This window comes from Salvia hispanica, chromosome 6, assembly GCF_023119035.1.
Source record: "Salvia hispanica cultivar TCC Black 2014 chromosome 6, UniMelb_Shisp_WGS_1.0, whole genome shotgun sequence".
Taxonomy (NCBI): Eukaryota; Viridiplantae; Streptophyta; class Magnoliopsida; order Lamiales; family Lamiaceae; genus Salvia; species Salvia hispanica.
Genome location: NC_062970.1, coordinates 38224815 through 38240247, shown reverse-complemented (window position 1 = coordinate 38240247; position 15433 = coordinate 38224815). Strand labels below are relative to the sequence as shown.

At 38.0% G+C, this 15433-nt stretch overlaps 2 protein-coding genes and 1 pseudogene across 2 annotated transcripts; 2 read left to right on the top strand and 1 right to left on the bottom strand.

Annotated features, from left to right (window-relative positions):
- The first annotated feature begins 1554 nt into the window (after window positions 1-1554).
- On the top strand, window positions 1555-4050 carry LOC125197398 (heat shock cognate 70 kDa protein 2-like). Its single transcript, XM_048096135.1, has 3 exons — window positions 1555-1689; window positions 1776-1978; window positions 2295-4050. The coding sequence occupies exons 2-3, from the start codon at window positions 1777-1779 to the stop codon at window positions 3917-3919; spliced, it is 1827 nt and encodes a 608-aa protein (XP_047952092.1). The 5' UTR covers window positions 1555-1689; window position 1776; the 3' UTR covers window positions 3920-4050.
- Window positions 4051-6399: 2349 nt separating this feature from the next.
- Window positions 6400-8803, top strand: LOC125197397 (annotated as a pseudogene).
- Window positions 8804-12561: 3758 nt separating this feature from the next.
- LOC125195282 (heat shock 70 kDa protein-like) lies at window positions 12562-12993 on the bottom strand. The gene has a single exon (XM_048093457.1). The coding sequence runs from the start codon at window positions 12991-12993 to the stop codon at window positions 12562-12564; it is 432 nt and encodes a 143-aa protein (XP_047949414.1).
- Between the last annotated feature and the right edge of the window lie 2440 nt (window positions 12994-15433).

Genomic DNA, 15433 nt, shown 5'->3' with positions numbered 1-15433 from the left:
ATTATTTTTCGACTCTCCAAATTTTGAAAACCATCGCCCCAAATCTGAATTCGATATTACAATAGGATTTTTTCATAAAAATTTCTCCGATTTCAATATCGGTAATTTCTCAGATTTTATAGTCTGTAATTTCTCATATTTCATGCTATGCCTGATTAATTTTTTGTTAAACTCGCATCAAGGTTTCCGGCGAATGTTTGGTGTTGATGAATTGAAGCAATGTCAATATGGCGAGTGAAAAAAAAGAAATATGTGGTCCTTTTCACCCCTCTGTTGTCTTCTGATTGCATTATGTGTTGGTTTTTCATTGCTTTGCAAATTTGAGATTTTGAAATTACAAATTCAGATGTGTTGTGGAATTTGAGTTGGGAGAAAAATGTCGTGGAATCTCAATTTGGAGAAGAAAAAAAACGATGGAGACTGGAGAGTGAATTGAGCAGATGGTATTTTTTGAGTTAAAAAACTGTGCACAAATCAGAATTGCAGATGGATTTTTAACTCAATATTGTTCGCAATATCTGGGCAAGATATAGGATATAATTTTATAATGTAAAAGGAATTAAAAAATACTCTATATTCATACAGTAAAACTTAATAATAGAAAGAAAAAAATTGATGAGGAAGAGGCGCTGGCGCTCATTTTGAGTCGCTCAGCAGAGCAATCCTCTATTACTAATTATCACATAATTATTCACTTGAGATTAAATTGTTAGATTCAATTTCATGAATTAAACATATTATAATTTATATTTAGTCATGATATATAATCTTGCAAATCAAACATCACCTTAAGATTTACTAGTATCATATAACTTTGTTGAAAAAAGTTCTTCAAAACATAATACAAAATTTACACAAGAAGAATTTGTCATATCAAGTCAAGCAAATCAAACAAGCTAAGCATGCAGCTCATGTTGTAATTATGATAATTAAATTACTATTAATAAACTCGATCTACATTTACTAGTATGTTGTAGGAGTAGTATACGTGATTACATAAAATCTACACTTTTTTTATATGCATAATATGTTTTATATTTTCTCTACTTTAGAAATTTGGTTAAATTAACAATCTGAATTGTCGATTGGGATGAAATTAGCCCAAATAATCCAAACAAATAGTAGCATGCTATGTATGTACATTATACATGTTTTATAAACTTATGATATAAATTTAGTAATATTGCTCTCTAAAATCACGAGCTTTAGCCTAATTATGATATTTTCTAGTATTAACTTTAAAAATGGTGTAAAATATCATAAACTTTATATTAATTCCATGTTTTATTTCCCAACCTAATCCAAATAATATATTTTTGAAAATTTTTATTCCTAGTGTGCAACCATAAAGTGATAAAACATTAGAAATCATTTAGATAATTTTTTAAATTTGTTGCAACTAGAATAGAAAGCCATGTAAATTTAGCTGTGCCAAGTGTGATAAAAAAAATACTGTCTACATTAATTGTAACTGACATGGGAAGTCACCTACCGAATTTGAAGTTTATTTAGATTATTTGGACTAATTTATAGGGATATCTATACTTGCAATTTCGAATTTTCGATGCCTTTTAGTATTTTTGTTAGCAATATATAAAGAGACAAAGGTGATGGCGGGATACTTATACTCTTCCTTTGCTAATACATTTTGAATTGGCTGATCGTTTCAGATTAGGGTTTCTTATCGAGGTACGTCGTTTCATTCTCTCCCCTTTCAAAAACACTTCATTTTCGGAGCATCAGTTTTGATAATGATTGTATTGCTTGAGTTGTAGAATGGCGAGACGGGCAATCGGAATCGATTTGGGGACGACATATTCGTGTGTGGCGGTGTGGAGGCACGACCGCATTGAGGTAATAGTAAACGATCAGGGCAACCGCACCACACCGTCTTACGTGGCTTTCACCGACACTGAGCGTCTCGTTGGCGACGCTGCCAACAATCAAGCCGCCAGTAATCCTATCAACACTGTTTTCGGTGAGTTTTGTGCTCTCTGATTATTGTTAGGATTTCAATTTTTTGTGTTATGTGTGTGTCATTATTGTTACTAATTTCCTTATTACTTATAATTAATAATGTTAATCAATTTGGATTTGTGTATGTATGAGAACGTAGTTTTCTTATCAAGTCTATATTAGGAATTAGGATAGACTGTCGATGAAGTGTGGAGAGGACTAATTACTGTAAAATGTGGTTGGAGCAGATGCCACTATACCAATCAAGCTCCATCAGAGGAGATGAATATTGATTATACACTCCAAGTCTCTAACTACTCGAATTATATGTTACACAGATGCAAAGAGGTTAATTGGCTGCAAATTCAGTGACCCAACGGTTCAGATCGACATGACATTCTGGCCATTCAAGGTCATACCCAACACTTCCAACAAGCCTATGATCGTGGTAAATTACAAAGGGGAGGAGAAACAGTTTTCAGCTGAGGAGATCTCTTCAATGGTGCTCTCCAAGATGAAGGGTATCTCAGAGACATATCTTGGATCAACTGTCAAGGATGCTGTCGTGACTGTGCCTGCTTATTTTAACGACTCTCAGCGCAAGGCGACCAAGGATGCTGGAGCTATTGCCGGCCTTAACATTATAAGGATCATCAATGAGCCTACAGCTGCAGCCATTGCATACGGTCTGGTTGAAGGGGCTACTTTTGTTACAAAAAATGTGCTCATTTTTGACCTTGGTGGTGGCACGTTCGATGCGTCTCTGGTGACAATTAAGGCGGGCGTAATAGAGGTGAAGGCTATTGCTGGTGATACTCATCTTGGAGGTCAGGACTTAGACAATAGGATGGTGAATCACTTCATAAAAGAGTTCAGGCGTAAGAATGGTAAGGATATAAGTAGAAGCCCAAGAGCTATTAGGAGATTGAGGACCGCTTGTGAAAGGGCGAAGAGAATCCTTTCATCCACTTTCCAAACCACAATTGAGATCGAAGCATTGTTTGAGGGGATTGATTTCTTTACAACTATCAGTCGTGCTAAATTTGATGAACTTAACATGGATTTATTCAGCATGTGTGTGGAGCATGTAGAGATGTGCTTGCAAGATGCAGAGATGGAGAAGAGCAGCATCCATGACGTGGTGTTGGTTGGGGGGTCGAGTAGAATTCCCAAGGTTCAGCAGCTGTTGCAGAACTTGTTCAATGGAAAGGAGCTGTGCAATAGCATCAATCCAGATGAAGCTGTGGCATATGGTGCTGCTGTGCTAGCTGCCAAGTTGAGTGGTGATGGCAATGACACCGTGCAGAATCTGGTTGTTTTGGATGTTACTCCTTTGTCCCTTGGTGTTCATTGTGATGGAGATATCATGAGTGTAATTATTCCGAGGAATACAACTATCCCAACTAGGAGAACACAAAGTTTCCACACAGCGTACGACAATCAGACCAGTGTGATGATTAAGGTGTATGAGGGCGAAAGAAGCAGGGCATTTTACAACAATCTGCTTGGGCAATTCAATCTCGAAGGCATTCCAGCAGCGCCCAGAGGTGTTGCAAAAATCAACGAGTGCTTCGACATTGACGTGAATGGTATCATGACTGTGTCAGCGGAAGTAACGGGGACTAGAGTGAAGAAGAGCATCACCATCACTAACGACAATGGCAGGCTGTCCAAGGAAGAAGTTGAGAATATGATTATGAATGCCAAGAAGTACAAGCAGGAGGACGAGGAGCATAGGAAGAATGTGGAGGCGAAGAATGCCGTGGAGGACTACGCCTACAACACGAGGGACACCATCAGAGGTGCAGCCAGGCTCAGACGAGCAGACAAGAATAAGATGGAAGATGCTTTTGAGTCCTTTATACAGTGGTTGGAGTTAAATAAGCATGCAGAGGCTGATGATTTTGAAGACAAGATGATGGAGCTCAAGACCATTTTCGACCCGATTATTGCCAAGATTTAGCAAGATGAAAGCGTGTCGATTTAGACTTTAAAGAAGTAGATTAGCAGGATCATGTAGTTTGTTTTGTTCCCTTTTGCTGGTATGGATACCTTGTTAAAGTTAGGCCATTTCAGTGTAGTAGTCTGAAGAAATACGTGAAATGATCTTTTTGACTGCTTGAAGTGAATAAAACTAATTTTGCCTCACACTGACCACAGGAGTATTGTTGTCATTACCTATATTTTGCTTTGTGGAAGTAGACCATTTCGGGCAAGAACGGAGTCTGGAATATTTCGTTCGGTTTTGAGAGCTGAGCCATACTTTGAGGACGTGCATTGGCCATCTGTTTCTTCATGTGCCAAGGACTTCGTAAATCTCCAATACATTGGGACGTAGGAAGTACTGTATTAATTATCTTATATATATAGGCTCTCTCAAAGGCATTGAGTGAGGAGGAGTTGGTCTACCTCAGAGCACAGTTCTTGCTTTTAGAGCCTAGTGAGGATGGAAGAGTCTCTCTCGATAACTTCAAAAAGGTCATCGAGCTTAACCTCCTGTCCCTGAATTTCTGAATCATGCGTGCCCATATTAACATGGTAATCGTTTTGCAGGCTCTTGCACGTAATGCTACTGATGCCATGAAGGCATCTAGGGTCCCGGATATCCTCCACGCGGTTAGCTAGCCGAGTCCTAGATACATATTTAACACATCACAAGTACTTAACTTTATGACACTAAATAAGCTAATTATCTTCTGTTAATTCAGATGGCTCCATTATCTTATAGAAAGATGGAGTTTGAAGAGTTCTGTGCAGCTGCAATCAGCACTTACCAACTGGAGGCCCTAGAGAGATGGGAGCAAATTGCTTCCACGGCTTTCGAGCATTTTGAAGAGGAGGGTAACCGCGCTATATCAGTAGAGGAGTTAGCCCGGGTACGTATCTTGTCATCAACTAACTTAAATGTTGTCTGTGTCGCCTTTGGTGATCCCTGTTCCATCGTAGCTAATGGAACTCGGGTGGATGCAGGAGCTGAACGTTGGGGCTAGCGCGTATTCGATGCTGAGAGATTGGTTGAGGAGTGACGGCAGACTGAGTTTGGTGGGATATACTAAGTTTTTGCATGGGCTCACCCTTCGGAGCTCAAACATGAGACACATCTGCTTTATTTTTAATTCGACAGAGTCATATTTTAAATAGTCTGCCTGCAGATTTGTTAATTCATTAATCCGACTCTTTTTTTCTTAAAATTTACTTGACGCCTTAGAGTTTTGGTAAAAAAATTTCTAGCAAGAAAAGACTATGCTTCTTTTATTCCCAATAAATATGCACAATTTTCTTATTTTGGTAAAAAATTTCCTACAAGATACTTTTAAAAAAGAACTTAGCAAAAGAAGACTATGCTCTTTCTCTTTCACTAATCATCAGGCTATTACTCCATCCGTCTCACAATAAGAGTTTTGTTTTGGTATTTCAGTCCGTTCCATCATAAGAGTTATATATTTCACATTTACTATAAATGATAAGTAGGCACTATATTCCACCCACTTATTTCACTCACATTTTGTTATAAAACTAATATACTATATAAGTGAGACTCATATTTTACTAACTTATTCAAACCATTTTTCTTTACATTTCTTAAAACTCGTACCATAACTAAATAGGATTCCTATTCCGGTGCAGAGGGAGTAGTTTTTTACGAAAACCGTAAAAAAAGGACCGATCCGAGGACGATTTCATTTGTTTAGGACTAACTTTTCGAAAAGTGAATGTTCTAGACCAACTTCGTATTTCGCCCATATATTTATGACCAAAATCTACAGTTTTTTTTACATGCATAATACTTCTCCGTTCCACAAGAGTATGCACTTTTGATTATCCACGAGTTTTAGTATTGAATTGGTAAAGTAAAAGAGAGATAGAAAGAAAAAGTAATTAAAGTATTCTTAGTGGAGAATGAGTCACATCTTATTAGAGAGAAAATAATTTCCAAAATTAGAAAGTGCGTCTTCTTGTAGGACGGACAAAAAATTTAGAGTGCATACTGTTATGTGGGACGGAGGGAGTAGTAGTAACTAGTACGTAGTACTCCCTCCATCTCATAAAAATATTAGCAATGGATATGGTACGAGAACCAAGATACATTCGGTAAAGTAAGAGAGATGAGGAGAATAGTATAATAAAGTAAGAGAGAGGAAAAGAATGGTAGTTAAAGTTGTGTTAGTGGATAGTGAGACCTACATTATTAAATTAATATAATTTTCTAAAAATGAAATGCACATATTTTTGTGGGACGGACGAAAACAGAAAGTGCATATATTTTTATGGAACGAATGGAGTATTATATTTTTCTTTTATTTGGAAATTTGTTTAAATTAAAAATCTATTGGGATGAAATTACCCAAATAAGTCTATTGGGATGAAATTATCCCAAATATTTTATTAGCTAGATAGAGAGAGACAAAGGTGATGGCGGGAAGTACTTGAGACTTACTTTTTGCTCATACATTTCGATTGGCTGATAGTTTCGGATTAGGGTTTGTTTTTCAAGGTACGTCGTTTCATTTTCTCCCCTTTATGTACCGTGCATCGCAGTTCCTTATTGAAATTTTCACGTTTTAGACAAGCATTTGGAGCATTAGCTTTTATAATCTGTGTATATTGTTTGAGTTGTAGCACTGTGTGGCTTTATTGATGGCGAGAAAGGGCGAAGGACGAGCGATTGGGATTGATTTGGGGACGACATATTCGTGCGTGGCAGTGTGGAGGCACGACCGAATTGAGATAATAGTAAACGATCAGGGCAACCGCACCACGCCGTCTTATGTGGCTTTCACCGACACTGAGCGTCTCGTCACAATCAAGCCGCTAGAAATCCTATTAACACTGTTTTCGGTGACTTTTCTCTTCAAATTTTCGTGTCTTGCTGTGTTTCGTGTTATGTGTGTGATGTTGAGAGAATCTTTTTTTTTAATCGAAACTGAATAATGATTACGAGTTCTTACTTTTATGGTAATGCGTGAGACACTACTAAGCCACTCAAGCAGTTGTATCTCTTCTCTCGCTATCGCAACTCTAAGTAACTAGATTAATAATTTCTTACACGGTGTTAAGCAGATGCAAAGAGGTTGATTGGCCGCAAATTCAGTGACCCAACAGTTCAGAGTGACATGAAGTTATGGCCATTCAAGGTCATACCCGATGTTGCCGACAAGCCTATGATCACGGTGAACTACAAAGGCGAGGAGAAACAGTTTTCAGCCGAGGAGATCTCTTCAATGGTGCTCTCTAAGATGAAGGATATCTCTGAGGCATATCTTGGATCCACCGTCAAGGATGCTGTCGTGACCGTGCCTGCTTATTTCAACGACTCTCAGCGTCGGGCGACCAAAGATGCTGGAACTATTGCCGGTCTTAACATTATGAGGATCATCAATGAGCCTACCGCTGCAGCCATTGCATATGGTCTGGATGAAGGGGATACTAGTTCTGAGACAAAGAATGTGCTCCTTTTTGACCTTGGTGGTGGCACGTTTGATGTGTCTCTAGCGACAATTGAGGCGGGCACCATAAAAGTGAAGGCTGTTGCCGGTGATACTCATCTTGGAGGTCAAGACTTGGACAACCGGATGGTGAATCACTTCATAAAAGAGTTCAAGTGCAAGTATGGTAAGGATATAAGTGGAAGCCCAAGAGGTGTTAGGAGATTGAGGACGGCCTGTGAAAGAGCAAAGAGGATCCTTTCTTCTACTTTCCAAACCACTATTGAGATTGAAGCATTGTTTGAGGGAATTGATTTCTTTTCTACTATTACTCGGGCTAAATTCGATGAACTTAACACGGGTTTATTCAGCAAGTGTGTGGAGCAGGTGGAGATGTGCTTGCAAGATGCAAAGATGGAGAAGAGCAGCATCCATGAAGTGGTGTTGGTTGGGGGGTCAAGTAGAATTCCCAAGATCCAGCAGCTGTTGCAGAACTTGTTTAATGGAAAAGATTTGTGCAAGAGTAATAATCCAGATGAAGCTGTGGCATTTGGTGCTGCTGTGCTAGCTGCCAAGCTGAGTGGTGACGGCGATAACACCGTGCAAAATCTGGTTGTTTTGGATGTTACTCCTTTGTCCCTTGGTGTTCATTGTGATGGAGATATCATGAGTGTAATTATTCCAAGGAATACAACTATCCCAACTAGGAGAACACAAAGTTTCCACACAGTGTACGACAATCAGACCAGTGTGATGATTAAGGTGTATGAGGGCGAAAGAAGCAGGGCATCAGACAACAATCTGCTTGGGCAATTCAATCTCGAAGGCATTCCAGCAGCGCCCAGAGGTGTTGCAAAAATCAACGAGTGCTTCGACATTGACGTGAATGGTATCATGACTGTGTCATCTGAGGTAACGGGTACTGGACTGAAGAAGAGCATCACCATAACGAACGATAATGGCAGGCTGTCCAATGTAGAAATTGAGAATATGATTATGGATGCTGAGAAGTACAAGCAGGAGGACGAGGAGCATAAGAATAATGTTAAGGCAAAGAATGTTGTGGAGGACTATGCTTACAGCACGAGAAACACAATCAGAGGTGCAGCCAGGCTCAGACGAGCAGACAAGAATAAGATGGAAGATGCTTTTGAGTCCTTTATACAGTGGTTGGAGTTAAATAAGCATGCAGAGGCTGATGATTTTGAAGACAAGATGATGGAGCTCAAGACCATTTTCGACCCGATTATGGACAAGATGTAGCAAGAAGAATGCTCGGTGATTTGGACTTTAGAGAAGTAGACTGGCAGGATCATATTGTTTGTTTTGTTTCCCTTTTGCTGGTATAGATACCTTGTTGAAGTGAGGCCAACATTTCAGTGTCTTAGACTGAAAAAATATCGTGAAATGATCTTTTTGACTGCTTTAAGTGAATGAAAATTAATTTAGCCACACTGACCACAAGAGTTGATACTTAATAGGGGGAGTATATGAAATAGTTTTATGATGGTAGATTTGGCTGATAGTTTCTGAGGCGTAAAATTCGATTCGTTCTGATGGTTTTCCACTACCGATGTACAAGAAGCTTTGGGCTTGTTTTGTATGAGTGATCCATGGAATTCAAAAGTTTTGTGCCATTTACAACAACGGGAAAAAGCATTGGGCTAGTGGATCATGTGACACAGAAAATTTGAAATTAGCTTTTCAAATCTATCACATGAACAACAACAAACATTTCTGTTACGCCTTAATATCAAAGGTTCATCACATCGACAGAGGTGAGCGACTGGCATAGAGGCGACTTCAAGACCCGCCCCCGAAACACACAAAGCACACCGACACAGGCCAATGTTCAAGCGAGGAGGTGGGCCAAGTGCCGCGATGTCATCCGATTGGAACGAAGGCAATGAAGGGTAAATGCAAGGGGGAGTTAATAGTTCGATTGATATAGACCCGCAACAACTGGAAGAAGCACACTGGGGGATGATTGCGGGAGTATCTCGTTCACTTATGTAATTTTTGGTTTCTTCTACTCTAAAAAAAAAAAAAAAGCTTGATTGCAAGCACAAATTTTCAAGCACATGTTGTGCTTGCTATATCTGGAAGAATTTCGAGCAAAATGCAATAGGTGAAATAATTTTGCAATAACTACTTCGAGCAAATTAATTATGCTTGCTAATTTGCGAGTACGCGGTGCTAGAAAAAGTATGTTTGGTCGCAATCACCGAAAAGTAATTGTACTTGCATATTTGGTTGCTTTTTTCTAGCAATTATAAATTGTGCTCAAAATTTGCTAGCACAATTTATGGTGCTTGCAGATATTAGATCTAATCCAGACAGCCAGGACAAGAATTTGGATGGAACATGTATTTAATTGTTTTAGACAGTGGTTGGAGTCATATAAACATGTGGATTGTGTCCATGCAAACAAGAAAAAGGATCATCGAGCTAGGAGTTGAGTTAGGCTCGGGAAGGCAGCAGCTTTGAGCTGGGAATGTTCCAGAAGTAGCCGTTGGGACTAACTTTTGGGAGTAACCGAGAGAGCATGAAGAATCGGTTGCCAGCTCACATATATAGTTAGTTGATCTCTTGTTGTAAACACACACATTCAAGATTGATAGGATAGCTCTTGCTAGAGTGATTGTTGAGAGCGTATCATCTTGTAGAATGATTCACCTTCCCTTCATCTTGTTCAATAAAACTCCATTGATCTTCTCCGTGGACGTAGGCTGATCTAGCTGAACCACGTAATTTTCTTGAGTGCTTTAATTCTTGTTCTTTGCTTGAGTCGAATTAGAGCTACGATTCTAACAAAACATGCAAAGGCGGATGATTTTGAATACATGATGAAGGAGCTCGAGAGAATTTTCAACCCGATTATTGCCAAGATGTAGCAAGAATGAACGTTATTATCAACATTTAAGTGTATAGACCGCAAAAATTGTCGTGAATTGATCTCCACTGCTTATAAGTGAATGAAAACTATATTTGCCTCCCACTAATTACCATAATTTATTTTCTAACAGTGAGGGAAACTTTTGACAATTCTACCATAATTGTTGATTGTTAAACTAAACTCAACATTTAATATTGAACTAGTATACAGATTAATATATTTTTAAAATATTAATTTTTAATTTAAAATTAATTAAATAAAATTAGAATTAATATTAACAATGAACAATATGAGTAACAATTTTAGTTATATGAGAATCAAAAATCTATACAAATCAACATTGAAGCATAATAAATTTGAAACAAATCACATAATATAAAAAACTTCTTTATAAGCTACATAATCCTTCAATTCTTCACAATTCGTCACTCTTCAATAGAACTTATTTGTCATCTTTAAAGACGACCGCCTCACCTAAAACTACAAAACTTACTAAGTGAACAAAAAACAAAAAGAAACTAAAACACTTGTATAGTTATCTTGCACTTTCATTTCGGACCGCAAACAATTAAAATCACTTTATCCAACAGCTGAGCTAGATAGAATATAAATTGACCACAAACGCACAAATGCAAAATTCTATTTATTTCCCTAAATACCCCCAAAACTCCCCTTTTATATACTTATAGATTGCTAAGGGTGTCCTCAATTTAGTTAAGTAGAAACATCTCATTCGCTGACCAAGAGTATATACTTATTAATTTTTTTTTTTCAAAACATCAGGTCTGTTTTTGTAATTTGTAAATAATTTCGTTGTAGTCTCGTTGTATTTAAATTTATTGTTAAAGTTAAAAACTTCAAGTCTTTAGTGAATTGTAAATTTGTAATTGTTGTAACTTGTAACTTGTAATGTATATCAATAAAATTGCACTTTTCATCGTGAATTCGTATTTGTTTGATTTTTTTTACGCAAATTTCATAGATAAATAAACAACAAGAAGAAGAAAAAATAAAAAAATAAAAAAATTTCAAACCGCCGAACCGGCTCGGAACCGGTGGTTTTCGCCGGAAACCGGCGGTTTTTTGAACCGGAACCAAAACCGCCAAGGACCCTGCCGGGCCGGTTCAGGTTCATGAAAATGTTGAACCGTGAACCGCCGGTTCCAAACCGGAACCGGTGGTTTTTGAACCGTGTGCACACCTCATGACGATATGAGAGTATTTTGTGAAATTACAATTTACAATACTTTTGGAAAACTGCGGGCTAAAATCTCACCGCCCGATTTTGTGAAGTTAATGCAATACATTGGCTAAAATCTTACCGCCCGGTTTTGGAACATAAAAAACCGCGGGCTAAAACCTCACCGCGTGGTTTTGGAACAAATATACTTCTCAAATTTCTCAAAAATCTGAAAACCCTGAATCCTCCTCTCACTCTGTTTTTCTCACTTTGTTGGTAATTAGTTCTCCACGGCCATTTCATTTGTAAGATCGTCGAGCTGAGATTCTCTCACTCTGTTGGCATTTCATTTGTTGGAGAAGATCGGTGAGGTTCTCCTGCTTGGGGTACTCTATGTCGAAGGCATTCCACCACTGGCTGGAAGTGTTGAAATCATGTATACCTTCGACATTGATGAGAATGGCATCATGACCATGTCAGCAAAAGTAATGGGTGGGGACTAGAGTGATGAACAATATCACCATCACTAATAAGTCCATGTTGTCCAATGTAGAAATTGATAAAATGATTATGGATGCTAGGAAGTACAAGCAGCAGGACGAGGAGCATAAGAGGAATGTGGATGCAAAGAATGCCTTCGAGGGCTACGTCTACAAGACGAGGAACACCCTTTTATGTGCAGCTAGGCTCTCACAAGTAGACGTGGAGAAGGTGGAAGTGCATTTCAGTCTTTTATATGGTGGCCGGATTTAAATACACATGCAAAGGCTGATGATTTTGAAAACAAGATGAAGGAGCTCCAGTCCATTTTCGACCCGATGATTGCCAAGCTGTAGCAAGATTCAACTTATGCATCTTTTGCCGGTACATATACCTTTGTGATGTAAGGCTAACATTTCAACATATATTAGACTGAAAATTTTGTCGTGAAATCATCATTTTGACTCTTAGACATAGATTAAAAATTACAACACCTCTTAAATTAACACCATACCACTATTCCTAGACATATTATTTTGTCGTGGAATCATCATTTTGTCGTTAAAATGATACTTCCTAGCATCCATAATCATATTATCAATTTCTACCTTGGACAACCTGTACTAGTTAGTGATGGTGATGGTGACGGTGATGGTGATGTTGTTCATCACTCTAGTACCCTTTACTTCAGCTAACACGGTCATGATGCCATTCTCATCAATGTCGAAGGTATACATGATTTCAACACTTCTGGGCAGTGGTGGAATGCCTTTAGCATAGAGTACCCCAAGCAAGTTGTTCTCTGATGCATGGCTTCTTTCGCCCTCATACACCTTAATAGTCACACCGGTCTGAAAGTTGCACCCTGTCCAGAAACCACATTTCATTCTCCTGGTTGGGATAGGTGTATTCCTCGAAATAATACAAGCCATTAAACCTCCATGAGTTTCAATACCAAGGGATAGAGAAGTAACGTCCGAAAGAACCAGATTCTGCACCTTGCCATTGCCTTCGCCACTCAGCTTGGCAGCCAGAGCATCAACACCATATGCCATAGTTTCATCTGGATTAATCCTCTTGCACAACTCCTTCCCATCAAAAAAGCTCTGCAACAGCTAGTGAACCTTGGGAATTCTACTCGACCCCCCAACCAGCACCACATCATGGATGTTGCTCTTCTCCATCGCTGCATTGTGCAGGCACATCTCCACTATATCCACACACTTGCTGAACAAACGCGTGTTAAGTTCATCAAACTTAGCACGACTAATAGTCGAAGAGAAATCAATCCCTTCAAGTGCATTTATTGTAATTTTTTAGGGACATATTATTGCTAGGAATGGTGGTATGCCTTAGTTGCACATTTATTGTAATTTTTTGAGGGACATATTATTGCTAGGAATGATTGGCTAGAAATGGTGGTATGCCATAGTTGCACATTTATTGTAACTAGTGTTAATACTCATGCTATGCATGGGACATAAGATTTTCATATTATGAATACTAATATCAATGAAACTATAGAAAATAAGAATTCAAAACAATAGAAAGATTTACAAAACAAAAATCTAAATCATGTCTCACTCTAAATTAATAATTTATTCCTTCCTAAAAAATGAAAATATTTCAAATTCAACAAACGATTTTATACAATTTTGATTTATAATATAAGTGGAGTAAAATAAATGACAAAGAAGACATCAGTGACTAATGATCAAAGAGTGTGAGTTAGTTAAAATACGATACACAAATAAAGAAAATATGCGTGAGTTGAGATCGAAGAAAAAAAATCAAATTATTTTACAAATATAATAATTATATAGATTAGTTGTGTATTACCATATGAAAAAAATAGAGTACTATTTTACATATCACATGATAATTTAGTATAGCTAGCATACTAAATTTAAATGTATTACATCTATTTATACTGTATTTTATAATTTGAATAATTGATAAGTATTCTATCCAAATAAACATGAAATATAATTCATTTTATTATTTATCTCGACAGTCAAATTTCTAAAATTGTTAAGATATTGCATATATCACAATATTCGTTGTAGTAAACTAATAAAGCAAATGGATTTTGTAGAGTATTATTAATTTTTTTTGAAGAATTGAAAGAAAGACAATAAGAACAGTTATCTTAAATAAAAATAAATCAAAAAATAATACTGTAGGGATCAGATCACTCGGGATTCACTAATTACCGGGACCTCTTTTATTGATTGAGATCTGAGATGACTAATCTCAAAAGTTACAAGCCAAGTACAAAGCGATCACTAACAAGATTACAAGATTACTAATACTCTAAGTATAGAGGTTACAAATCAGAAACCCTAGCTACTGGTCAAGCCTTCCATCAGGCTAGACCCTCAAGCTTGATCTGATTAAGCTCCTGCACACTAAGTAGAAGTATTAGTAATAGAGACAAGATCCCTAAGGATCTAAACAACAGAAAGAAGACTAAACAACCAAGCAAGAATAGTAAGGATATGGCTCAGGTTACAACAGTGACTGCACTAGGCCAAGGACCTCTCCACACACTTCTACCACAAGTCACAAAGTAAGAAACCATTGAACTGAGCTCAGAGACCAGAAACCTCAGTTTCACAGAGTACAAGCCAATGTAGCCTCCTTACACAAGGATCAACACCAAACTCTTGGAACACAGCTTCGCAACACAAGAACCTCCGAAGAAACCTCCAATCACAACTAGATCCAACACAAAAGTTGGACTAAACCCTATATCTGAGAAGGAATACACCAGGTCTCACTTCACTCAAGATCTAAACCGATGAACCTCTTTAGAACCAAGTATCATCGGTGAAAATGAGAGATTGGAGAAGATGACCGGCGAACAAGGCCGGAATCTTAGAGAGAGACTAGAGAGAAGGCGGAGCAAAGCGCAAGAGAGAGAGAGAGAAGGTTCTGGAATAGAATAACTGTAACCGAGAGTCAAGAGACTCAAAACAAACTCACACATTAATCCAACGCCTTGAGGCATGATCCTTGTGGAGCTGCTACGTGGCATGCATCCGTGCCACCAAATAAGTAACAGGCTTGCAAAAAATCGGGCCAAACTTATTAATGACTTGGGCCAAACATTAATTAATTGGTACTGACCCAATACAATTATTATATTGATCCAATCATCCAAAAAGAGTCCACAATATTCAACATTCTCCACCTTGGACTACTTTTGGGAGCATATGGGGAGAGCCTAAGTCTACTGTTGTTTTCATCACAGCCTACAAGGCCCCCTCAAGACACCAAAGAGGTTTTTAAGCTCATTAGTCAAGAGATAAGGCCAGGTTGCCTAACAAGACACCAGATGGCAAGCCAATTAGTCTTGTAGGACTTTAGTTGTCTTGTGATCTCAATTAAGCCAAGGCTCAATGAATCATCAAGGTCTTCCCCCGGAACATGCATATGCACATGCTAACCACAATCAAAATACAACCTTTTAATGCAAGAAAGCAATTTTTCCAC

Coding starts and splice junctions, on each gene's coding strand:
- LOC125197398 (XM_048096135.1), top strand. CDS start 1,777: ATGGCGAGACGGGCAATCGGAATCGATTTGGGGACGACATATTCGTGT. Junction 1,979..2,294: donor TCCTATCAACACTGTTTTCG/GTGAGTTTTGTG, acceptor TATGTTACACAG/ATGCAAAGAGGTTAATTGGC.
- LOC125195282 (XM_048093457.1), bottom strand. CDS start 12,993: ATGGCATATGGTGTTGATGCTCTGGCTGCCAAGCTGAGTGGCGAAGGC.